A 27,902-nucleotide genomic window follows, 5' to 3' on the forward strand; every position below is an offset into this window, starting at 1 on the left:
TGGCAAAGTTTGAGATGTTTAGGGGGAGGGCATGAGGTGATAGTGAGTCAAGAAGAATATTCTTGTCATATTTCATATTGTAGGGACTGGCACGGGATCCCAGTCCACTGAGGTTGAACGTGAGCCTGACACTCTGTTAGTTTTCTGTCTCTCCCCTTTCTCCACACATTCATTTTATGAAGTAAATTACATGCTCCAGTCATTTTGCTCTGATTGGTGACAAGTGACCTTCCTACACTGTGCTGCTTGGCTTACTGCGGAGTGCGGCCCATCAGCTCAGATTAGACTCATCCTGACTGGAATTCTCTACTTTTACCAAGACTACTAAAATTATACTTTGCATTAAATATTAATACAAGATGAAAACATGATGTGTCTTTTGGTAAAAAGCTTTACTAAAAAATTTTTAAAAAGGATTTCTCCCTTCTCTAGATGCAAGCAAATGAACTGAAAGATGATTGTGTCTTCCTTAAAGCCTGCAAGTTTTTAAAATATATTTAAAATTCTATATTGCTATAATAATCATTATTCCCATATTGGAAAAGTTTGGTGCTCACTAGTTTAAAAACATAGGTGATGACAATAGAAAGTCCAGCTAAGGTGAATGAATGTGTTTTACTGGTCTGGAGAAGACTATAGAACAGAGTTGTTTTCTCAAAGAATGATACAATGTAACCAGGAGTGCAAGCTACAGGAAGACTTCCAGTCCTCAGTAGTATTGTTTCACCGTTACTAATTCTAATACTGTTATTAATACTGATATTAATACTATTATTAATTCCGAGTTTGCTTAAAGCAGTGGTTCTCAACCTTCCTAATGCTGTGAGCATTACTAATGTCTAAAACAATTTAAATACCATCTGCTGGGCATGGTAGCACATGGCTTTAATCCTAGCACTTGGGAGTCAAAGGCAGGTGAATCTCTGTGTGCTCAAGACTAGCTAGCCTGGTCTATAAAGTCCCCAGTCTAGACCATCCAGGGACACACAATGAGACCCTATCTTAAATTTAACAACACAAACCCATCAACGAACCTATATAACAACACCTCTTGCAGATGGTAGTAATATCTGACAGAGGGGGGGTAGTTTTAGTACTACTAAAAGTTTCTACTAATTATTTTATTATTAATATTAAACTATTAAATTACTTGTTAAAGTTTAGGCTCAATCTATGAAATGAGACAGTGCATTAGTAATGATTTTTTGAGGTTCAAATTTAATGTTATTTTAGTTTTCTAGTGATAATTTATTCTGTTTTTTTAAAGCTGTACAAGAGATATTTCAAATCCGAGAGAGACCAGCCTCTAGTATTATAATCCTGAATTCAGGATTGAAATTTTCAAAATAGAATTTCTTTTTAATTTTTTTTAAATTTGAATGTCTATATTTGGTTACTAATTTTTATCCCTCATCAGTCTGTAAATCCATATTTTCTTTTATGGCTTCAGCCACCAAATCTGAGTTTGCTTAAAGGTGGTTCTCAACCTTCCTAATGCTGTGAGCCTTGAATACAGTTCTTCATGTTGTGGTGACCCCTATTATAAAATTATTGTGCTCCTCCTTTGCAACTGTAATTCTGACAGTATTACAAATTGTAATATAAATATCCGATATGCAAGGTATCTGATAGGTAGACCCTGTAAAAGGGCCACTCAACTCCAAGGTGATCGACACCCACAAGTTGAGAACTGCTGGCTTAAAGAGTCTGTTTGATCTTCCAAAACAAGTTACTAAAATGAACATTCGGTGCCTCTGTGAGTCAGAAGAGTCCAAACTATGCAGAAACCTAACAGTTCAGATAGACTTACTAATTACTACAGACAGTTAATGTATGGCCTGGGGTGCTGGATCATGTTCTCAGATTCTTAGTTGGAAAGGCATTTCAAATATACGTTAACTCAGTCACTCATTTAAACATTGCCTTTCTCCATTGTCCTTCTTGAATACCCCCTGGCTTCCAAGGCACCAGATCTGTCCTACTTGGAGACATTTTTGCTCATGTTAAACTCTTCCAAGCTGAAAGAGAAGGGCATTAGAAATGCAGCATTTGCACAGGTCAAGCATGTGTTGATTGCCTCTAATGAGTAGATGAGATGGTCTGATTCCCTACGGGGAGCTTGGCTGATTTCGAGTAGCTTCTCTGTGGAGTAAATAGTATTCAGCCACATGGAAAGCTGCTTAGCCTCAGGTTGTCTCCCGAATCAGTAAGAGGCTCTTCTTGTATCAGGAACCAGAAGACGCCAAGGGGTGAGTTTCCCTGGGAGTCCTCCCTCATGTTCTCTAACTTCCTTATGCTGCCCAGATGGCCAGATACAGCCACAAATTACTAAGCAGCTGTGACTTGATTGAATCAGTGAGTTGGGTGAAGAACCCCGGGTGTCACATTTACGCAGTATTAGAGGACTTTGATCTCTGTCTCTTAGTCTAGCAGTGAGCCTTACAATCCCAGTGTGTATCCCAGGATTCTCACCTATAAAGGGAGAATGCGTATGCTTAGAATTCAGGGTTGGGAATACTAAAGAAACAACACACACTGTTAGAAAATGTAACTCATGTTCCTTTCCAAGTCCATATCTTTACATTGAGCATCAGTGCCACTCTGGAGGCCTAACACGTTAATGGGAAGTTGAATTAACTAATGTGTACTTACAGATTGTGTAAGTCCCATATTAAGCTACAGTCATATCAATACAAAACAAGAATTTAAGGATTTTATTCCCACTATCTGTAATGGTGAACACTTCAGGAATCTGGGAAAAACTGAAGATGATAGTTTTATGATATTAAATGTGAAGATGTTATAACAGTTGGTTTCCATGGACTGTTATTTCCTAATTATTGTTTCATACAATTTATATATGTAATACACAATTTATTCTATTTGATGTTTTTGTGGAGAGTCTCACCTTTCTAAGTTCAGTCTTTTTTCCCCTCATGTATCCTGCTTTGACCCAAATTTAAAAATTCATGTATCTATATTTTATCAAACACTGAAGAGAAATTGGTTTTCATTTTTTTAGGATTACTTTTGCATTTTCTTCTTAGGATTCCTTCACGATCATTCTCTATGGCCTTAAGAATCATAACTTTGCCCCTCTGGTTCCTCCCGTCCTTCCTTCCCTTCTTCCTCAGGCCTAATGTTTGGCTGTGGGACTCCGCATCTGCTCCCATCAGTTGCTGGATGACATCTCTCTGTTCTCTTAGATGATGATTCTGCTAGCCTCTGGTCCTAGTACACTCTGCAGGCAGGAAAATCTGTAGACGGAAGGTTTTATGGTTGGATTGGTGCTCTAATTCCTCCACTTGAGGCCTTGCCTGGTTAGGGAAGTTGGCCGGTTCAGGTCTTGAGTTCCCTGTTACTGGGAGTCTTTGCTAGGCTTACTCTCATAGGAACATATCAGGAGAATGTGGCTCACAGAATCAACTGACTGGGAATCATGGAAACTCAGAGATTTGAGTCTGTAGGGGTCTGATCTAGGTCCTCTGCATACACACACACACACACACACACACACACACACACACACACACACACACACACACACACATGAATGACTGAGTAGCTTGGTGCTCTCATGGGAATCCTAACACTGGGAGCAGGAGCTATCCCTGACTTGTGGGTCGCTTTCCCTCCTACTGGGTTGCCTTGTCCAGCCTTGATGTGATCACATGTGCACGGTCTTATTGTAGCTTGTTATGCTGTGTGTTTGGTTGATGTCCCTGGAAGAGGTCTGCTCATCTCTGAGGGGAAGAGAGTGGTGATGGATGTGGGGGAAAGGAGAGTCAAGGGGCATGGGGAGGCTACAGGGAAGGGAAGGAGGGGAAATTGCAGTTGGGATGTAATATATGAGAGAATAATATTTTTTTTAATAAAAAGAACCATAATTTGGGTTGTCAATGTATAGGGTAATGACATTCATAGATCTTTGCTTGAAACTTGAGTTAGATTCCAAATGACAAAATTTCAGGTTTGAATCATTTTTACAATTTAGGATGAAATTGTAAATAATTCACAAAATTCCTTTACAGGTCTGTTTTTACTGTTTACACTCTAGTATTTAAGAGCTGGAGCACAGTGTGGTCATCCATGATTGACCTGAGTAACATGCACCACTTGTCTATACATATTGTTCTAGTTTCATTAAACACTTCGATTATTACTGTTTTATTTTATGTGTTCAGGTGTTTTGCCTGAATGTATGTCTGTGTATCACATGCATTCATGATGCTCACAGAGGTCAGAAGATGGACCTAGGTCTCCTGGAGTTGAAATTAGACAGTTTTGAGCCATCATATGGATGCCTGGAAATTGAACATTGGTCCTCTGGAAGAGCAGCCAGTGCTCTGAATTGCTCAGCCAACTATGTTGATCAAGTTTCAAAGAACACATTCTTGTTTAAGGGTCACTAAAACAGGAGTAACAGCAAACATCCACCCTCATTCATCTCACTAATTAATACCTTATTATAGTAATAAGTGCTATACTGCACTTTCACATCTCCTTGTCCCAGGTTCCCTTGTGCTGTTCGCCAGAGATTTAGGAAGCACCTGAAGCCATCTTTTTGTCCGACCCATCTCTCCTGACCAACACTACTGTGTTTGGCAAGCTCAGTCTTCTAGACAGGGCATGGAGAACTTCACTTCTAATATGTATGGCCGTGTTTGTTCAATTTGACCTGTTTACAGTTTCTGGGGCAACTCTTCATTTCATAAAAGTTTGCAAATTTCAAAATGTTTTCATCAGCTTTGAGATGCCCCTTTTTGCTTTCTTGTCAATTTACCAGTATATAAGAAAGGTACTCCTGAGACTCTGTTTTATGGATGGATATTAGCCACAAAGTACAGGATACCCATGTTACGCTCCACAGACCCAAAGAAGCTAAATAAGAAGAAAGGGCCCATTGAGGCTGCTGGAATCTCACTTAGAAGGGGGAATAAAATAGTTGTATGAGGCAGATGGAGGGAAGGAACTGGGTGGGAGAGGAGATGGGGAGGGACATGGGGATCAGGTGTGGGGAGAGACAGGAGAAATGGCCAGATAGCCATGAGAATGAATGGGAATCTGCAACTGACAACGGTAGGGAGGTGGGCTTCATCTTGAAGATACTCAGGAGACCTGGGATAGGGGATGTACTGAAGAATCAGTGGGCGTGACCTTAACTTTTACTCATGGAATGGGGGATATGGGCCCTGAAGCAGCCACCACCTGTAGCTAGGTAGGAACTCCAGTAGAGTGATGGGGACACCAATCCATCTGCAAAACTCTCAACCTCAAATTTACACTGTCTACAAAAAATCAGGGATGGGAAATAAAGCAGAGTCTAAGTGAATGGCCAAGCAATCACAGGCCCAACTAGAGACCCACCCCAAGATCAAGCACCTATCTCTGACACTGGTAATGATATGCTGTTATGCTTGCAGACAGAAGCCTAGCATGGTGGTCCTCTGAGAGGCTCTACCCAGCAGCTGGCTGAGATGGATGCAGACACCCACAGCCAAACAGTGGATGGAGCTTGGGGACTCTTAGGAAAGAGTAGGGGGAAACATTGGTGCAGAAGGCGATAGGAACTTCAGAGGAAGACCAAGAGTCAACTAACCTGGACCCTTGAGGCTCTCAGAGACTGAACCACCAACCAAAGAGCATATACAGGCTGGACCTAGGCCTCCCTGCCCATATGTAGCAGATGTGCAGCTCGGCGCCTTCATGTGGATCCTGAACAACTAGAGTGGAGGCTATCGCAAAAGCTGTTGCCTGTCTGTGGGATATATTATTCTAGCTTGGCTGTCTTTCTCTCTCGCCTCAGAGGGAGAGAAAGTGCCTAGATCAGCAGAGACTTGATGTGCCAGGGTTGGGGAATACCCATCGGGGCCTCCATTCTCTCAGAAAAGAAGGGAAGGGGGATGGGGGGAAGAACTGTGGGAAGGGGTGTCTGGGAGGCAGGGCAGGGATGAAAGTGAATAAGTAAATCATCAACAACAAAAACAAAACAAAACAACAACAAAAGTTGAAGACAAACATGAGCAGGTGTTCCCTGCAAAGAGTTAGATTTTGAATGTTCTTTGAGAAAGAAATACAGTTTGCCAATTTTAACTTGTTTCTGTGTAAGTTTGAATAAAGAACTACAGTATTGTTGACAAAAATTTCTTGGCCACTGCAGCTGGTGTAGAATACCATCCATGTAAATGGATTTGGGTCCTCTCTGACTAAGGGCACATTTCCTTTCATACAGTACTTATTAGAAGGTTTACTCTAAGTTTCCCTGCCCCCAAATCATAGTGCCTTCAGTATAAACCAGCATACCCTTCTTCCAGTGAGCAAATGTTCTATCCTAACAGGCTTGAGATATCTCTTCATTGGTTTTCTGAATCTTCATTGACTTGTGTTTACTTTATGGTCTCATTTGGTTTGTTACCTCAACCTCATTCCAATTCATCTTCATACCTTAGTTTTATATGAATTTTGGGGTATATTAAATCCCATTTCCACTATAACTTATTCTTCCCCACCTCAACGACAGTTATTCTTGGAATTGAGAGCTTGTATATTAGAGTGTGACATCAGCTCACAGAGTATCTTATTCCTACATGGACTTGTTTTGTGTATACACTTTGTCTCTCAGTGTAGAGTAGTAGGAAGTTCCTAGAAAGGATAAGCCTCTTGTCAATGCTGGCCATAGTGTCATGAAACCACGCCTTATGTTTTGTGAACTCAAATTAGACTCATCAAAGAATTAAATCCAATGAGGAGGGCATAGTACAATGATATATTCATATGAGAGCCGTACTTGGAAAGGACATAATATCAAGATTCTAACATCTACTGAGCAAAAGCCACGTAAGGAAAGCCAGCACACTAGAACCGTGAGGCAGTTTCCAATTCAAACACCTCCCTACTTCCCTCCTCATTGTATACGAGGTCAGTGAAGTAGTCAGAGAAAGTTACTTACTAAGGCGAACTTTTTGTTGAGAATCATCTGCTCTATTAAAGACGACTCATTATGGAAGAGATGGGGCTGCATGTGACTCCACATGTGAGGAAACCACCAGAACTCATCCACAGACCCCAACAGACAGTCATCCCCTGCATCTTCTTCTTCGGTTCCTGTAGGGGCAGAAATGATTATTCAGTCAATTCCAACTGCATCTTCATTATATGCATGCATGTATGCATGTATGTATGCATGTATGTACACATATATGTATGCATGTATGTACACATATATGTATGCATGTATGTACACATATATGTATATATGATCTGTCAATCACCTATCTTCTATCTCTCTCTATTTATCTATGTACCTTTTCTCTTCCATCTATCTTTTATTTATCACCTGTATATTACCTATTATCTATGTTCTATGTATCATCTATCAATTAACATCCATTTACTATATCAATCACCTATCAATATCTATCAATCATTTATTAATCTTTTATCTATCTTCTATCTATCAATCACCTATCTTTTATCTATCATCTATCTATCTTTTTTATATCAACCAACTGTTTTTTTATTACCCAGCATGAACAAACACAAAATCAAGACAAGCATTTTCCAGATCTTGCTGACAAGCCTATAGTGCCAAAGGTCTCATGGAGACCCTGTCTCAAACAGAAGTAAGCAGGGTTGGTAGTACACATCACAAACACATAAATGTACAACGAGAGGTCAGCTGGATGACTCAGTGGTTGGGAACAGGCACTGGCCTGATAATCTGAGTTTGGTCCCATGAGCGGAAATATAAGGATGAGCCAAACTCTGGACATCCTGCGTGTGCACGCACACACACACACACACACACACACACACACACACACACACATGTAAAGTCAATGCCCCATCTCCAATGGCTCATACTAATCTGTCCTGTGTATTTATCACCAAGTCAAGATAATAAGATTGCCTTTATTACAAATTTCTGCAAACTAGAAAAATCCAAAAATCTATTCCAATTGCCTTCTGAACCAAATTACTCCAAATTCTATTTATATTGTCACAGTCCTGGGTTCGAGGCTTCTACAGTTCACACAGTACTTTGACTCATTTTCACTTCTTTGGGTCAACTTAAGTATTCACATGCATTCAAACATCACATATCCTATATAATTTAGAGGTTAACAAGTTAGAGGATTCCCCAGATCCAGAAAAGTTAAAAATCTTAAATCTTAACAAACAAACAAAAGACAGCTTCCGCATCTGCTGTGTGGCATCCTTAACAGGAAAGGACAGTGTACAATTTAAACTGACTGTCCTAATTCTTCCTGCTTTTAGCGTTCTCAGAAAGTGCAGAGGCACCTGGATGGCTCACTCGTCCCTTCATGCTCATTTCCTTCAAGTCTTTGTTGTCTCTGCTAAATCCGAACACATCTTCTCATCCTTGCTATAGAAGCTCTCATCACCGACAACAATGTGCAGACTCTACTCCTGGGAAAGGCTCTCTGAACTTCCTCAAGATTCGTTTACTTCTAGTCTCCACATCTCTGCTCTCAGTCAGGGTGACAGGCTGTGATGATGCGCTGATCACTTGGCACTGGGGTTCAGGGTTAGCCTTTTCATGACCTTCACTAGCATTTCTGGTTGTGGGACTTCTGAATCATCCTCTTCATCCTCCTCTGAGGAGTTTCTGGGTCCATAACTGGGTGGACTATCTCTGATGGCTCCTCCATGGCGATGGGCAGGGCCACATAACTAGCTCTGAGCAAAACTGCTTTAAAAAAAACAAAACCCAAGCCCCAACTAGTTGAGGTGTCATCTATCTATCATCTATCTATCTATCTATCTATCTATCTATCTATCTATCTATCTATCTATCTATCTACTCTATCACCTATCTATCATCTATCAATCAATCTACCTTTTAGTCTATCATCTATTGTCTATCATTTATATGTATGTATCTTTGTATCAGTTCTCTGTAATCTGTATCATCGATCACATATGTAGTGCTTATTACACATCTATCATTTATATTATCATCTATTTAACAATCATCTTTCTCTGTTCTATTTAGAAGACACTGTTTATAGTATTTCACATGTATATAAGTCATTGAACCCAAAAATTAGCAAAGGAAAATCTGTTGGGGAATAATAAGAAACTATGACAAAACTTTTAAAAATGATTTATTTATAGTTTAAGTTCTGTGCTTATGTGCCATGCTGATGCAAACACCTCAGCCCTTCAAGCAATCTTGTATAATCCTTGGAGACACTGGATTTTTTTTTGTGGGGGGGATATCTGCTTATAGCTGTAGTGCCAGCAGAGGCCAGAAGAGAGTGTCAGATCCCCTTGGAGCTGCACTTAGAGCTAGTTGTAATCCCCCTGACATAGTTCCCAGCAGCAGATCTCTGGTTCTGTGAAAGAGCAGTACACACTCTTAACTACTGAGTTCTCTCTCTCTCTAGCTCCAAAACTTAAAAAAATTACTAACCATGAGATATGAATATCAAAATATTTTAATGTCACCTTCAAAATTAGAAGACTAACAGGGACTTCATACAGCTTGTAGTGTAGAGGGAATGAATGAAACAGAATAACAGGTATTTTACAAAGAGTAGGACAGGGGAAGAGCATGTAAATTATTTGACATGGCTTGGATATTCAGATGGGCGAAATCGGCTGTTGGTTTGTTAATAGTGTTGCACACAGTGGTGTCTACAGAAGTTCCTCACCTCATTTACCACAGTGGGCATGGAGGGAAGAAGGTTCGTCAGGCCTTACAGTGGTCCTCTCATTCTGAGATCTACCTCCCCAGGGACTGTGATAAGTAACAGGCTCCCTAGAGTGTGAGCTCTTTCCCAGGCTGCCTCTTTGGCCCCCTTTCCTCGCCACACACATTTCTGTCTTTCCCTGCACGTGTCTGCCACTATCCCTTCATTTTCGAGCTGTTTTTTTCTCAGAGTATACTTAATGAGGAAAGAGTGTCAGATCTCGGAGGTTTTTTGAGAGATGGTTCAAGCAAGTTAGCTATCTTTTCCTGAAATTGTAGTAGAACTGCAATAGCAACTTTTACACATCGCAAGCCTGCTGGATTTAGAGCAATGATTTCTGCCATCTGAGAGATTTATCTTAGTTTACAGGAAACGTAATTTTATTTCTTTTTTTTCTTAATAGCTCTATTTATCTGGCTTCCTTGAATCCCACTTTGGGTATATTTTCGATCAGAATGGATTATATTGGTCAGAAGTATCTATTTATTACTTTCAACGTTATGATAAAATAAATGAAATGAATGTGGTTGCTTATGTTTGGATTACTCCAGCCTCCTTTGGAGAAATCAGAGGAGGACAGGAAGGAGAAGTCAAATCCCTTACCTTATGACAAATGAAGCTCGTGCCCAGTCATGCCACTGTCAAGCAAAGCTCAGTTTACTGTATGTCTACTTAGAAACCCCACTCTAAAGTACATCCTTCTTCACTTACTATTGTAAACTCCCAGCAACGGAGACTCCTGCAAAGGGAAGGCGGTTGTTCAGAGCTTTATGACACTGTGCTGCTCAGTTCGCCCGTGTGAGGTAAGGGTCACAGAAAATCCCCTTCTCTCAAATAAGGAGACTGATCTTTATGGAGTCCAAGAGGCATACCCTGAACTAAAGCGAAGGTCAGGAGGGGCCCTGGGTGCAATCTGACTGGGTAGGTGGTCTTACTTTTCAGTGTTTCCTGATATGTTGTAGCGTCACTGACCCATGGAAGCAGAACCTTTTCTTTTGCCATATAACCTCCCTAATGACTGACTGTCAGTTGTAAAACTCTGTAAGAAAATTGCACTGTGGTTAAGTGAGGGTGGAGACAGTCTGGACACTGTACTGGCTACTTAACTTTGGGCCCTTTAAATTCAAGAGAATGTGTAAATTAAACTAAATTTAAAAAGGGGAAGCCTTGGCTGGAGAAAAGGCTCAGTGGTCAAGAGCAATGGCTGTTCTTTCAGAGGACTCAGGTTCTTTCCCCAGCACCCACACCATGTTACAACCATTTGTAGCTCCAGTTCCAGGAGATCTGACATTCTCTTATGGCCTCCACAAAGGGTCAGACATATATGTAACACACAGACATATACACAGGCAGAATACCTTACCATGTAAAATAAGATTTAAAAATGAAAGGAAAGAATCTTTCTCCTGAAACGTTTTTCTTTTTTCTATTTCAGCAGCACCAGTTTTTTCTTTTTCTTCAAGACTGAGCACAAAGGACAGTTTTCAACAGAGAAAGGAATCAACTATTTACAAAGGAAGACACTGCCTTTTACTTAAGTTCTATAACATCTAATTCGAAAGGCTGAAGATTAAATTTTATAGTTGTTCTCATGAAAAATAATCCATCTGGTCTTAGACTCTGCTGGTTATAACCGTGTGGGACCTTTCATCTTGTACACAGATGATGAGAGCTCACCAATCTTGGCTCTACTTTTCACCTACATAGGTCTTCCCTTGTTCTAGAGAGAACATATTCATCATGAGTTATGAGGAATGCTTCCCTTAAAAAGAAAAACAATAACACACACACACACACACACACACACACACACACACACACACACACCCCTTTCATTGCTCAGAAGGAATGAGTTGGACAAATGACATAGTTTCTAGCATCTCAGTGTTGAAGGAAGAAGACATTTGGCTTGTGTATTTCCTGAGTTTGGACTGTCCTGACTTTAATTCTATGGCACTTTCTCCCATCACCCTCTGTTTGATTTGAATATGGAATGTCCCCAGCAGCTTATGTATTAAAGGGTTCTCAGTTGGTGGCGCCATTTGGGAGGTGGTAGAAGTCTGAAGGGCATGGTTAAGAAAGTAGGTCACTGGAGATGAGCGTCTTTGAACACGCTTTCTCCCAGCCCCTCTCTCTGTCTCTCTGTTGCCATGAGGTCAATGCTGCTCTACCACACACAGCCTCCATGACGTTCTGCCTCACCACAGGCCTAGACCTGATGAGCAAAGCAGACTATGGGTGAAACTTTTTGGAAACAAAAATCAAATCCTTTTTTCATTAAGCTTTCCCACAGGCATTTACTGCAGTGACAGTGTTAGCCATACAACTTTTTCTAGTATTGCGAATTCAGGGTATTTTTCTGATTCCTTCCTTGTGTCTTAGTTTTCCTTTCTTTGCAGATGGCAAAGTGTGCAACAGCTCAGGAGGTGACCATGGAGATTCTGTTTCTTTAGGCGTTTTGTACTCTCTGCTGTGAAATGTAGCAGCATGGTGGGCCTAACATTGTTACAACCAGAACCAGAGCTTCTGTACCCTGAGATCCTTTCAGAGGAAGCACCTTATCTTTTCTGGTTTAAGAAATCATTGGATATCACAAAGCTGTCTATCTGTGATCCATCTGGAACTTACTTTGTGTGTGTGTGTGTGTGTGTGTGTGTGTGTGTGTGTGTGTGTGTGTGTGTGTTTTTCTCAGCTCTGGGTCAAACCACCTTCTTTCCATGGTAAAGTTCTGCGATCAGTGTGGATTATTGGAAAACCTGTTTCCATCAGGAATGAGATTAGTGTGTTTCCATGGACTGTGTTTCTTTCTCTCTTTAAGTTTCTGCCACCACATATCTTACTGGCAGTGACTTTGTAAATACTAATATTTGTTGGTGCAACTATTGTCTCTATTTGAATTTTCATATATGCTTTAGAGGAATGTTATCAATATCCACCAAGAAACTTGTTAGAATTGTGTCTGAGACTTTATTAATTATAGATTAATTTGGAGAGGACTGACTTGTTAAATGTCTAGTCTTCCAATACTTGAGCATGCGTGAGCATTATAAAGTTACACTCAGCACACCTGTATAATTCTAAAATCTACTCCTTCAACTCTGTTGATGGAATAGTAAATTATGCTCTTTTTGTTTATCTGTGACTTTAATGATGAGGTGCAAAAACACATCTGATTTTGTATATTGTACAAGACTCAAAAAGGTATTAGAAAAGATAAAGTTGACATTAAAATTGAGTATACTCATTATTTAAAAACACGGAGAGAGAAAAGACAACCAATACTTTGAGAGAAAAGAACTTGCAATTCATTTAACTGAGAAATCAGCAGGCAGAATAGATCAACAATCTACCCATAAGTAACAAAAAGGATACAGGAACTCCCTAGAAGAGAATCTCAAATTGAGGGCAGTCATGTACACATGCTCCCTTCCTGTTCATAGGAGAAACATATATTTCAAATCCATCATATGAATTTCTGTGCTCCCACAGCACAGGTAAAATTTAAAATGGGAACAGCATGAAATATGAAGCCCAGTCCTCAGACAACTAGGAATACAGACACTGGAAAAAATCAGTTTGTAAAATCGGTTGGCCTTTCCTCTTCAAGTTTTTTTTTCATACATGTGTCTTGTGAACAACTTCACTCTGGGCTGAGAGCCAACAGAAAAGAACGTGAGTCCTCTAAGGCACACAGGTGGACGTCTAACAGGATGGCCTCAGAAATGCCAAAGGCCAGAGAGAACCATCTACACTGCAGTAGGATGGAGAAAGTGTTGGTACGCTCAAACAGGAGATGCTACTAGGAAATAAACGGGAGAACAATAATCTAAGTCCCGCATCCATGTGACTAACAGAAGGTTGAACAACAGCAGCAGAAGGGAATTTTGTATGTTGAAGCCAGGTGTAGCTAACAGGGTACTGGACACTAAGGAAGCGGCATAGAAGTGTTAGCATCAGAAGGGTAGCGACTACCCAGGGGAATGAGGCGGGGGTGATAGTGGTTTCTTGCTCTACTCGAGAGTTACATTTTATATAGTTTGTGAAAATTCGCTAAAGATAGTTGGTTACTATAGACTTTTCTATATGTAAATTACAGGTCAGCACAAAAGAAAGGGCATTTGAAAATACCACGAGCTTTAGAATCATTAACATTTTCTAAAGGTTAAAAGTAGCTAAATGGAGTTAAATGAAATGGAGTTAAATGAAAACAGGGAGGACATGAAGGACTCAGGGAGCGAGGGACCTGGAAGGAAGTGCGATTTCAGAGTAGTCAGAGAGGTCTTACCCGTGTGATAAAATTTCCCTGAAAATCCAAGGTTGAAAGTAAAGTTGGTGATTTGTGAGCGCAAAAGATTCTGAGTGTCGAGCAGGGCCTGAAATACAGGACGAACAAAAGGCGTTTCAGGGTGGCAAGGAACTAAAAGACATTAAGACCACACTATTCAAACCAAATGGCGGATCGTGGGTGATGTTAGGATTACACAGCACATGCACGTACGTACTCACGTTTCAGCCCACGAGAGATCTGAAAAAAAATTGTTGGCTGGAGAAAGCAAAGTGAAAGGAAAAGTTTAATCCATATGTATAAAGGAAGTGGTGTATTATATCTCGTTTTACCTCTCAGGGACATAGATAACCAGTTCTAAAAGGACACTCCTTTTAAATTAAGCTTGGCAAGAACATACATAGGAAAAAAAACATACTGGCATTTCTCAGATATATCTTTGTTCTTCAAAACACATTTTAACTTTTAAATCTGAGATTCCCAAAAGATAATGATGGTTATTCAAGAAAATAAGAAGGTAAAGCGAATCTATAACTTGTCCATTAAAACAAGCAAACATTCCGGATGGTTCATCTTGACTGGCAGCTGGTTTGGAATGGTGAAGTACACTTATGGGTGTGTCCATGAGAGAATCTGGAAGTGGGATTGGCTCAGGGGAACGATCTCTTGAATATGAAAAGCATCACCCTCTAGATTGGGACCAAGTTGGAAAAGAAGAAGGAAAAAGGAGAAAGGCAGCTAGTGCAGGCAGTCTCTCAGCTGTGCTCTTTTGTGCTACCTGGACATCATGATGTCAACTCTCTGCTCTGATCCACTGAAACTGTGAGCCAAAATCAATAATCCTCTGCGCTTGTCTAAGTTATGTCAAGTTTTTGTCAGTGGAGATGGCACACATATTGTACTTCTCATAAGGGGCACTTCTGAAGGATGGTTTTCTGTGTTAATGCTGCTGTCTGTCTAAGAATATACTGCACGTTCATTGTTTTTTCTCCTTTACTTCCCGATTCTTCATTCCAATGACTAATGACTCCAATTACTCTGCCTCTCCCCGATTGTGCGCATGCGCGCACGTGTGTGTGTGTGTGTGTGTGTGTGTGTGTGTGTGTGTGTGTGTGTGATTATAACTTAATATAAATAGCACTGTTTTGTTTTCAAAAGGATCTTGGTTGACACTTCATTTTATACAGAAGGGAACTGAGGCAAACGGCTTGCTTATTTTCACAGACAAAAGGATCCCAAATGAAAAGCACAAACATAACTTGGGCTCTTACACTAGCCTTCCATGGATTCCTTACCTTTGGTACATCCAGGCCCCCAACTAACCTTGTGTTCTTTAATAGCAGAATCAATGATCAGTAGTGCCTGAACTGCCATATTCCACCTTCTTACTATTCAGTGACCGCTGGGAGATTGCCCACCTTATCGAAATGCAACTGAGTCTGTGCAGATGCAGAGGACAAAATCCTTGCTTCCCCAACTTAAACTCATGCAACTAATCATTGGTTATTGAAGTGTAAGCATGCAATTGTTTCCTAACATTTCTTTGTTTGCAAGAACCAACTCCTTCATGTGCAGGACTGAATACTATCCTGTGTGGGTGTATATGACACTGACGATGGAAATCAGCCTGCTGCAGGATCCACACAGTGCTACGAGAGTGTAAAGTCTAATTGAAAAGTCAGCGTTGCTGGAGACAGGTAAGGAAAGGGCGGGGCATAGGAAGAGCACGGGAAGATAAACTGGACAAGCAAATATGCCATTGTGAAGAAAGAGACTTCTTACTTCTCCAAGTTGCTGATAATCTGCAGGGAGGGCGCTGTGCAGGTAGAAGGTCTGAGCCTTTTTTCTTTTGGCTCCTGTGGTGAGGACTGTGGAACTTACAACTCGGTCTTTAAGAGGACAGACCCGGAAGTCAGCCGTCTTAACTGAAATTCTGATTCTCCCACCCATGTTTCCACTTTTGATTATGCTATTTCAAACATGAGTTTCATCATTGTTGAAGTCAAGGTAATAATCCTCACTTCAGAGAGCTCTGTCTGGAGGTGAAATGCGACAGTTGGTGTATGGTGTTGCTGCAGTGTCTGGAACATGACCTACGTGTAGCACTGAACATTGCTGCTCTGCTGTCTGCAGCTGAAGTCATCACTACAGCCAACATGGTGGCTACCGCTGAATGCTAGACGGACGTCTGTGGCACTTGCCTGAGCTTAATCCTTCATTTGCAAAGTTAAAACGGTCTTCTACGTCAGAGTAAAATGAAAGTAAACCATACATGCAGGAGTGATTAGTTGTTTGCTAAAAAAAAATTGAAGTATCTATATTATCTATCTATCCATCCATCCATCTATGCATCATCCATCCATCCATCATCCATCCATCCATCATGCATCCTATCTACCTATCTACCTACATTCTATTATCCATTTTCTATCTTCTCTTTATGTCACCTATCAGTTACCTATCTATCTATTGTCTATCTACCTATTATCTATCTATTCTCTATATATCATTTATCTATCACCTGTCTACACATCTGTCATCTATCTACCTATCGGTCATCTATTACCTATTAGTCACCTATCTACCTATCATCTCTCTCCATCCATACACCCACTCATTCACTGCTTGGTTTGCTGTCTGTATGTGAGTCACATGATTTCTCTGCCCCTCCCCAATGCGTCCCATTCTTCCAGTTGGTCATTGTTTCTCCCAGCTGAACATCCAAGGTAACTTTTCCTGTGTAACTTCCCTTCTTAAGTCTCATCACTCCCTTTTTTCTATTTTACTTCAATTCACCCCTTAATTATTCATTCAGTGAATAAACATTCAAAATCTATTTTTAAATTATTTCTTGAATATTTAATGACTTCTCCTTATACCTGGGATGCCGTTGTCCTTTCCTTTTGCTGTCTGCCCTTTTTGCTGGAACTATCCTTCAGTGAACTTTGTTTTCTGACCATACAGTGACTGCTTACTGTATAGTTGTGATTGCTATTGCTATTGAGAGAAAACAGGCAAACCTCTTATTCCTGAGCTTTAGAAACTAAATTAAAGTCTTGCAAAATAATATTTTTGACAACTAGAATAAATGAATTCTGATGTCAACTACCTCTGATTTTGCCAGTTTGAATATTTTGCACATTGAGAACACATTTAAAAAAACAAACATCCGCCTGGTGAAATCGGGACACAGAGGCAGAATTCCTCTAGGACCGGGCACGTCCAGTGTTTACTGGAAGTCCCACACCCGTGGATCCCGGCCCGCAGCAGCTCTCTGCTCCCAGACCCTGTGGGAAAGAGATCTCACCGCCTGGTCAGGTGGGCACTCCTAAGGCTGCAGAGTGGAAGAGACCACCAACACTGCCCACCCCTGCCCACATCCCTGGCCCAAGAGGAAACTGTATAAGGCCTCTGGGCTCCCGTGGGGGAGGGCACAGGAGCGCCAGGACACCTGCCTGAGACACCGCCGGAACCTGAAGGAAACAGACCGGATAAACAGTTCTCTGCACCCAAATCCCTTGGGAGGGAGAGCTAAACCCTCAGAGAGGCAGACACGCCTGGGAAACCAGAAGAGACTGCACTCTGCATACACATCTCGGACGCCAGAGGAAAACACCAAAGGCCATCTGGAACCCTGGTGCACTGAAGCTCCCGGAAGGGGCGGCACAGGTCTTCCTGGTTGCTGCCGCCGCAGAGAGCCCGTGGGCAGCACCTCACGAGCGAACTTGAGCCTCGGGACCACAGGTAAGACCAACCTTTCTGCTGCAAGAAAGCTGCCTGGTGAACTCAAGACACAGGCCCACAGGAACGGCTGAAGACCTGTAGAGAGGAAAAACTACACGCCCGAAAGCAGAACACTCTGTCCCCATAACTGACTGAAAGAGAGGAAAACAGGTCTACAGCACTCCTGACACACAGGCTTATAGGACAGTCTAGCCACTGTCAGAAATAGCAGAACAAAGTAACACTAGAGATAATCTGATGGCGAGAGGCAAGCACAGGAACCCAAGCAACAGAAACCAAGACTACATGGCATCATCGGAGCCCAATTCTCCCACCAAAACAAACACGGAATATCCAAACACACCAGAAAAGCAAGATCTAGTTTCAAAATCATATTTGATCATGATGCTGGAGGACTTCAAGAAAGACATGAAGAACTCCCTTAGGGAAACACAGGAAAACATTAATAAACAAGTAGAAGCCTACAGAGAGGAATCGCAAAAATCTCTGAAAGAATCGCAAAAATCCCTGAAAGAATTCCAGGAAAACACAATCAAACAGCTGAAGGAACTAAAAATGGAAATAGAAGCAATCAAGAAAGAACACATGGAAACAACCCTGGATATAGAAAACCAAAAGAAGAGACAAGGAGCTGTAGATACAAGCCTCACCAACAGAATACAAGAGATGGAAGAGAGAATCTCAGGAGCAGAAGATTCCATAGAAATCATTGACTCAACTGTCAAAGATAATGTAAAGCGGAAAAAGCTACTGGTCCAAATCATACAGGAAATCCAGGACTCAATGAGAAGATCAAACCTAAGGATCATAGGTATAGAAGAGAGTGAAGACTCCCAGCTCAAAGGACCAGTAAATATCTTCAAAAAAATCATAGAAGAAAACTTCCCTAACCTAAAAAAAGAGATACCCATAGGCATACAAGAAGCCTACAGAACTCCAAATAGATTGGACCAGAAAAGAAACACCTCCCATCACATAATAGTCAAAACACCAAACGCACAAAATAAAGAAAGAATATTAAAAGCAGTAAGGGAAAAAGGTCAAGTAACATATAAAGGCAGACCTATCAGAATCACACCAGACTTCTCGCCAGAAACTATGAAGGCCAGAAGATCCTGGACTGATGTCATACAGACCGTAAGAGAACACAAATGCCAGCCCAGGTTACTGTATCCTGCAAAACTCTCAATGAACATAGATGGAGAAACCAAGATATTCCATGACAAAACCAAATTTACACAATATCTTTCTACAAATCCAGCACTACAAAGGATAATAAAGGGTAAAGCCCAACATAAGGAGGCAAGCTATACCCTAGAAGAAGCAAGAAACTAATCGTCTTGGCAACAAAACAAAGAGAATGAAAGCACACAAACATAACCTCACATCCAAATATGAATATAACGGGAAGGAATAATCACTATTCCTTAATATCTCTCAACATCAATGGCCTCAACTCCCCAATAAAAAGACATAGATTAACAAACTGGATACGCAATGAGGACCCTGCATTCTGCTGCCTACAGGAAACACACCTCAGAGACAAAGACAGACATTACCTCAGAGTGAAAGGCTGGAAAACAATTTTCCAAGCAAATGGTCAGAAGAAGCAAGCTGGAGTAGCCATTCTAATATCAAATAAAATCAATTTCCAAATAAAGTCATCAAAAAAGATAAGGAAGGACACTTCATATTCATCAAAGGAAAAATCCACCAAGATGAACTCTCAATCCTAAATATCTATGCCCCAAATACAAGGGCACCTACATATGTAAAAGAAACCTTACTAAAGCTCAAAACACACATTGCACCTCACACAATAATAGTGGGAGATTTCAACACCCCACTCTCATCAATGGACAGATCATGGAAACAGAAATTAAACAGAGATGTAGACAGACTAAGAGAAGTCATGAGCCAAATGGACTTAACGGATATTTATAGAACATTCTATCCTAAAGCAAAAGGATATACCTTCTTCTCAGCTCCTCATGGTACTTTCTCCAAAATTGACCATATAATTGGTCAAAAAACGGGCCTCAACAGGTACAGAAAGATAGAAATAATCCCATGCGTGCTATCGGACCACCACGGCCTAAAACTGGTCTTCAATAACAATCAAGGAAGAATGCCCACATATACTTGGAAATTGAACAATGCTCTACTCAATGATAACCTGGTCAAGGAAGAAATAAAGAAAGAAATTAAAAACTTTTTAGAATTTAATGAAAATGAAGGTACAACATACCCAAACTTATGGGACACAATGAAAGCTGTGCTAAGAGGAAAACTCATAGCGCTGAGTGCCTGCAGAAAGAAACAGGAAAGAGCATATGTCAGCAGCTTGACAGCACACCTAAAAGCTCTAGAACAAAAAGAAGCAAATACACCCAGGAGGAGTAGAAGGCAGGAAATAATCAAACTCAGAGCTGAAATCAACCAAGTAGAAACAAAAAGGACCATAGAAAGAATCAACAGAACCAAAAGTTGGTTCTTTGAGAAAATCAACAAGATAGATAAACCCTTAGCCAGACTAACGAGAGGACACAGAGAGTGCGTCCAAATTAACAAAATCAGAAATGAAAAGGGAGACATAACAACAGATTCAGAGGAAATTCAAAAAATCATCAGATCTTACTATAAAAACCTATATTCAACAAAACTTGAAAATCTTCAGGAAATGGACAATTTCCTAGACAGATACCAGGTACCGAAGTTAAATCAGGAACAGATAAACCAGTTAAACAACCCCATAACTCCTAAGGAAATAGAAGCAGTCATTAAAGGTCTCCCAACCAAAAAGAGCCCAGGTCCAGACGGGTTTAGTGCAGAATTCTATCAAACCTTCATAGAAGACCTCATACCAATATTATCCAAACTATTCCACAAAATTGAAACAGATGGAGCACTACCGAATACCTTCTACAAAGCCACAATTACTCTTATACCTAAACCACACAAAGACACAACAAAGAAAGAGATCTTCAGACCAATTTCCCTTATGAATATCGACGCAAAAATACTCAACAAAATTCTGGCAAACCGAATCCAAGAGCACATCAAAACAATCATCCACCATGACCAGGTAGGCTTCATCCCAGGCATGCAGGGGTGGTTTAATATACGGAAAACCATCAACGTGATCCATTATATAAACAAACTGAAAGAACAAAACCACATGATCATTTCATTAGACGCTGAGAAAGCATTTGACAAAATTCAACACCCCTTCATGATAAAAGTCCTGGAAAGAATAGGAATTCAAGGCCCATACCTAAACATAGTAAAAGCCATATACAGCAAACCAGTTGCTAACATTAAACTAAATGGAGAGAAACTTGAAGCAATCCCACTAAAATCAGGGACTAGACAAGGCTGCCCACTCTCTCCCTACTTATTCAATATAGTTCTTGAAGTTCTAGCCAGAGCAATCAGACAACAAAAGGAGATCAAGGGGATACAGATCAGAAAAGAAGAAGTCAAAATATCACTATTTACAGATGACATGATAGTATACTTAAGTGATCCCAAAAGTTCCACCAGAGAACTACTAAAGCTGATAAACAACTTCAGCAAAGTTGCTGGGTATAAAATTAACTCAAATAAATCAGTTGCCTTCCTCTATACAAAAGAGAAACAAGCCGAGAAAGAATTTAGGGAAACGACACCCTTCATAATAGACCCAAATAATATAAAGTACCTCGGTGTGACTTTAACCAAGCAAGTAAAAGATCTGTACAATAAGAACTTCAAGACACTGAAGAAGGAAATTGAAGAAGACCTCAGAAGATGGAAAGATCTCCCATGCTCATGGATTGGCAGGATTAATATAGTAAAAATGGCCATTTTACCAAAAGCGATCTACAGATTCAATGCAATCCCCATAAAAATACCAATCCAATTCTTTAAAGAGTTAGACAGAACAATTTGCAAATTCATCTGGAATAACAAAAAACCCAGGATAGCTAAAGCTATCCTCAACAATAAAAGGACTTCAGGGGGAATCACTATCCCTGAACTCAAGCAGTATTACAGAGCAATAGTGATAAAAACTGCATGGTATTGGTACAGAGACAGACAGATAGACCAATGGAATAGAATTGAAGACCCAGAAATGAACCCACACACCTATGGTCACTTGATTTTTGACAATGGAGCCAAAACCATCCAATGGAAAAAAGATAGCATTTTCAGCAAATGGTGCTGGTTCAACTGGAGGTCAACATGTAGAAGAATGCAGATCGATCCATGCTTATCACCCTGTACAAAGCTTAAGTCCAAGTGGATCAAGGACCTCCACATCAAACCAGACACACTCAAACTAATAGAAGAAAAACTAGGGAAGCATCTGGAACACATGGGCACTGGAAAAAATTTCCTGAACAAAACACCAATGGCTTATGCTCTAAGATCAAGAATCGACAAATGGGATCTCATAAAACTGCAAAGCTTCTGTAAGGCAAAGGGCACTGTAGTTAGGACAAAACGGCAACCAACAGATTGGGAAAAGATCTTTACCAATCCTACAACAGATAGAGGCCTTATATCCAAAATATACAAAGAACTCAAGAAGTTAGACCGCAGGGAAACAAATAACCCTATTAAAAAATGGGGCTCAGAGCTAAACAAAGAATTCACAACTGAGGAATGCCGAATGGCTGAGAAACACCTAAAGAAATGTTCAACATGTTTAGTCATAAGGGAAATGCAAATCAAAACAACCCTGAGATTTCACCTCACACCAGTGAGAATGGCTAAGATCAAAAACTCAGGGGACAGCAGATGCTGGCGAGGATGTGGAGAAAGAGGAACACTCCTCCATTGTTGGTGGGATTGCAAACTGGTACAACCATTCTGGAAATCAGTCTGGAGGATCCTCAGAAAATTGGACATTGAACTGCCTGAGGATCCAGCTATACCTCTCTTGGGCATATACCCAAAAGATGCCCCAACATATAAAAAAGACACGTGCTCCACTATGTTCATTGCAGCCTTATTTATAATAGCCAGAAGCTGGAAAGAACCCAGATGGCATTCAACAGAGGAATGGATACAGAAAATGTGGTACATCTACACAATGGAATATTACTCAGCTATCAAAAACAACGACTTTATGAAATTCTTAGGCAAATGGTTGGAACTGGAAAACATCATCCTGAGTGAGGTAACCCAATCACAGAAAGACATACATGGTATGTACTCATTGATAAGTGGCTATTAGCCCAAATGCTTGAATTACCCTAGATGCCTAGAACAAATGAAATTCAAGACGGATGATCAAAACGTGAATGCTTCACTCCTTCTTTAAAAGGGGAACAAGAATACCCTCGGCAGGGAAGAGAGAGGCAAAGATTAAAACAGAGTCTGAAGGAACACCCATTCAGAGCCTGCCCCACATGTGGCCCATACATATACAGCCACCCAATTAGACAAGATGGATGAAGCAAAGAAGTGCAGACCAACAGGAGCCGGATGTAGATCGCTCCTGAGAGACACAGCCAGAATACAGCAAATACAGAGGCGAATACCAGCAGCATACCACTGAACTGAGAATAGAACCCCCTTTGAAGGAATCAGAGAAAGAACTGGAAGAGCTTGAAGGGGCTCGAGACCCCATATGTACAACAATGCCAAGCAACCAGAGCTTCCAGGGACTAAGCCACTAATTAAAGACTATACATGGACTGACCCTGGACTCTGACCTCATAGGTAGCAATGAATATCCTAGTAAGAGCACCAGTGGAAGGGGAAGCCCTGGGTCCTGCTAAGACTGAACCCCCAGTGAACTAGACTGGTGGGGGGAGGGCGGCAATGGGGGGAGGGTTGGGAGGGGAACACCCATAAGGAAGGGGAGGGGGGAGGGGGATGTTTGCCCGGATACCGGGAAAGGGAATAACACTCGAAATGTATATAAGAAATACTCAAGTTAATAAAAAAAATATTAAAAAAAAACAAACATCCAAGAACTTAAAAGATATACCGAAACATATGGAGATATGAATTATGCTATGTATGGTAAGATGGTACTTCCTAATTGTCAAGCTGATTGGGTTGAGAAGTGTTAAAAAGGTTAGTGAGGCACACCTGGGGTGCCCGTGAGGGTATCCTGGAGACGGTTAGATCCCGAGGGCTCTGACTCACTGACTGGACCAACTCTACAAAGGAAGGGGGATTGGAATATTAGACTTTACCCCCGAGCACCGTATGTTGCCTTGGTCCTTCTCTGTCTTTTCTTTCTCTATGTCCAGGAAGCCACAGAGCAGCACTCTGTTCCCCCACACCCTCCAAGCTATGAAGAGGCTTCTGATACCGGAAGCCAAAGCCAATCTTTCCTCTCTGAAGTTCTCCCAGGTATGTGGTCACAGGGATAAAAACTGAGTAGTCAACACGTGGTAAAGAGACGATTTGTGTCCAGATGGTATTTATACACTCAGAATAAACAGCAATATGTCTCATACTTTAATTGATCTTACAAACCCAGATTTTGGGAAATGTGCACGAGAAAAATGTCTCATATTTATGCGTTATTTCCATTGTTACAAAATACATGGGGATGTTTTGGGCAAGAAGTTTAAGTACCTGGGAATGTTTTCAGACAGCATTCTTTTCATTAAACGTGTTTTTACTGTAATGAAATAGTTACCCGAGGCAGTGGGCTCATTGCTATGAACGAATATTAGAAAATGATTCCTTGTTTTGATTCTCTATTTGTGATGTGTGTCTAACATGGCGTGACAGTATCAAAAACTAAGAATATATAAAATCATTGCTACAGCACCAAAATGATAAAGAAATCTTGAAAACAGACCCTTTCCAGGGAGTAGATTCTCGGCAGGGCAAATGACTATAACTCTTGAATGGCTAGTTCAGGAGCCTCGGAAGCAGAGGGATTAGTTTCAAGTGTGTTCATTATTGAAAAGTGGTACTTTTATTTTTAGGAATTCCAGAATATAGCGTGTATTTAACAGTATGGTATATTTTTACAGTTCCACAAACCATTGGTTACTTTTAAAACAAGACATTTTGCAGTCGCTTATAGAGATAGTATTATTACCCCTCTCCTGTTTTCTCAATAACTAAGTCAACATCTAGACAGGAACAGAGGGAGATGTAGGGAAATCAGGATCGTGAAGATACCATCATCCAATGAAAGAGGAATTAGAGTATGCCATCACTAGAATTAAAAGAACATGTTTGCATTTTTATTCAACGGTGTACTATGGAGGGCTTTGTCCTTTCACCCCAAATCAAGACTTCTAATCAAAGCAGAGTACTGATCACATCAAACGGCTGTGCTAGAATTGATTTGAGCATTTCTGCTTATTGTACATTTGAGTTCCTTTCCCTGTGGCAAACATAAATCCTGTTCTCTGTATAAGTCTGTATTTACATGGTCAGAAACCATCCCGAGACCCAAGTAATTCTATCCACTTTCAACAAACAAACATGCAAACAAACGTGGCAGGAAATCTGAAAATACATAGTAGAGTACTAAAAAGGAACATAAGGTCCAATAAAATTATACGACATTTGCATTCAAACGTAATTCACAAAAACTTAAAAATCATTTTTTCAAAGTCGAATGTGTATGTCGTTCCTTCTTAGTTTTCCAAGTCCTCATTATGCAAAGTCAAGAACATTTGCAAGATCTGGTTAAAGGCAAAAAAAGATCCAATTTAAAGAGATTGAGCTCTGAGGATTGAGTAAAATGGAAGCTTTTATGTGTTTTTGGATTTCACTCAATTTTCCTTAACAGAATGAATATATCAAAGAGAGAAAATGAGAGGCAAAAATTAAAATTAAACATAATTGCAAAACATTTTTGTGTGAGAGTCATTTTAGCATCAGGCAAATGTGTGGCCTTCTTCAGAAGAACAGCTGCTAATTTTTTATTTCTTATTTATACTACCTAGATTATATTTTGAACTCTTATTATTTGCAAGGGAATAGACTAAGTTGGTAAGGAAATAGGAGATGAGGAGGATATTTTAATGTTCAGCATTGATTGCACTATTAGTTTGACTTAGCTGGAGACAGCTGGGAAGAGAGAGTACCTCAACTGAGAAACTGGCATCATCAGAGTGGCCCATGGGCATATCTGGGGGGATTTCCATGGTTACTGAGTGACGAGGATGGGACCAACCTAGGCTGGTGGTCCTATGCTGTTGAAGAAAGCAGACTCAGCATGGGAGAAAGCATCACTCCATGGTCTTTGCTTTGGTTTCTGCCTCCAGGTTTCTTTCTTGAGTTCCTTTGACACTGGACTATGACCCAGAAACATAAGCCAAATAAATCCTTTCCTCTCGAGTTTGTGTCATCAGTGTTTTATCACAGCCAGAAAACAAACTAGGGCAAGTATGTTTTGTCAGCAGGAGAAAAAAAAATATATTCTCAAACCATTAGAATCTATATTTGTTAAATTAAATAAAAGCAATAGGGTAGTTGATTGCAAAGGCCTGTATTTGTGTCTCTATGTCACACATTTGACTCCAAGCATCAAAGCTACTCAGGGGAATATAGTTGAACCCGTTTCAGGTGACATGCAGAAATGGCTGCAAGTCTCTAAAACGCTAATGTGGAGCAATAGAGCTTTGGCTCTCAGAGGGCCGCTGGCCCTTCTTTTTGCCAAGCTTGAAAACTTAATGCTTTGCCATAAAATTCCTTCTCTGTTTCCTCTTGCTAGCCATGTGGACAACAAAAACATATGCCCACAGTTCCCAGCTATATCCCAAATGTCTCTTTAATAACGTGGGTGCCTATTCGCACTAAACTGGAGGCTCAAGCAGCTGCATGGTAGTAACCATCACAGGGTTCCGAGCCTTTTTCTAAAGGAAGTTACTGAATCCTCCATTCCTCACCAGAATATTCAGAATATGTTTGCTCTGTATGAGCAGAGTAAGGACATATATGTTTGTGTGGAAGGGAAGGGGACAGAATTACACAGTAATATTAAGGTGTTTGCTACATCTTTTAACTCATCTAGAACACACATGACGCATAAAGTTCAAATTCTATATATACTGAGGGATATTTTTCTTAAAACAGTTGTTGGACTGAAATCGGCAGAAAAGATTTGTAACTAGGAAATGGAAAATTATTAAGTGCTATTCTTTATTGAATGCTTGAAAATTTTATGCATGTTTTATTTAGTGTTTGGCTGATATACATCAATAGGCAAAATTCGGATGTACTTTTAAAAGAAAAAAACAAATGTACAAAGCAGTTCACAAATTCTCACAGTGCAGTAACTTTAGGGAACGACTAGCTAGTCCTATTCAGTTAACCTCTTATAAAAAAAAGTATTTGCATGCCATAAGACATGTTAATACATGTAAATAATGTTACCTGCTCTTCCCAAGAAATAAAAATACTAAGTACTAACAAACACACATGGCCAAGGTCCTCAGTACCTGTCTGCTTCCACTTTAGCAGCAAAGTGGGGCTGAGGTTTGATTAACCACTCCATGAGGCAGCAGCCATATTTGCTCCATCTCCGTGTGATGTTAGGAGCCTGGTGTGCAAGTGTGTTTGTGCAGTGGATCAGGAGTGAAATTTTCATTGACTCTTGATGAAAGTGTCAATATAACTCAAGGTGAAAATATAATTAGAAATATTTTTCTACCTATCTATCATCTATCTCTCCATCCATCCATCCATCCATCCTTCCATCCATCCTTCCATCCATCCATCTAATTTGAGAAAGTGTGTCTTATGTCCGTACTTCCAGCATTTATGTAAAGAAATAAAGGCGATAATGCTCCACACAGTAGGACACCCTTAGGAACCTGTCAACTGCATCTCACAAATCAACTACATAAAAAAGAGTTTACGCACTATCACGGTGATTTAAAAAACTTACAACATTTGCTTTTAAAAGTTGCAGAAGATCACATTAAAAAACTCACCAGAATATAGACCCTTGGGTTCTAATGCAGAGATCCTGAGCAGGGCAAGACACAAGGGCGATGTGGGTGTGTGGGGAAATCGCACCACACTCTAAGGACCTCCTGTGTGTTTCCTGATTTGGAATGTTCATAGATCAAGGTAGCCCTAATTCATTGAAGGACCTGCTCTTGTCCTTAGCATCTGAAGAGGTGCTGACAACTAGTGACTTAGTGGTTCCTGGTGTAAGGAAGGCAGAAGGCAGTCAATAGCTC

General features: G+C 40.5%; 1 protein-coding gene across 5 annotated transcripts in view; it reads right to left on the reverse strand.

Annotated features, from left to right (window-relative positions):
- Ndst3 (N-deacetylase and N-sulfotransferase 3) overlaps positions 1–27,902 on the reverse strand; it is a 181,956-nt gene that overhangs the window by 107,757 nt on the left and 46,297 nt on the right. For all 5 annotated transcript variants that reach the window (XR_015661593.1, XM_087620543.1, XM_087620552.1 and 2 more), the window contains 2 exon segments: positions 14,002–14,089; positions 6,950–7,104 (listed from right to left, as the gene is read on the reverse strand). Coding sequence is in view for 4 of the 5 variants with exons in the window: in XM_087620543.1 (XP_087476669.1) it covers positions 6,950–7,104; positions 14,002–14,089 (243 nt within the window). In the remaining variant the exon portion in view is untranslated.

The sequence above is a fragment of the Rattus norvegicus genome, chromosome 2, assembly GCF_021556685.1.
Source record: "Rattus norvegicus strain SHRSP/BbbUtx chromosome 2, alternate assembly SHRSP_T2T, whole genome shotgun sequence".
NCBI lineage: Eukaryota > Metazoa > Chordata > Mammalia > Rodentia > Muridae > Rattus > Rattus norvegicus.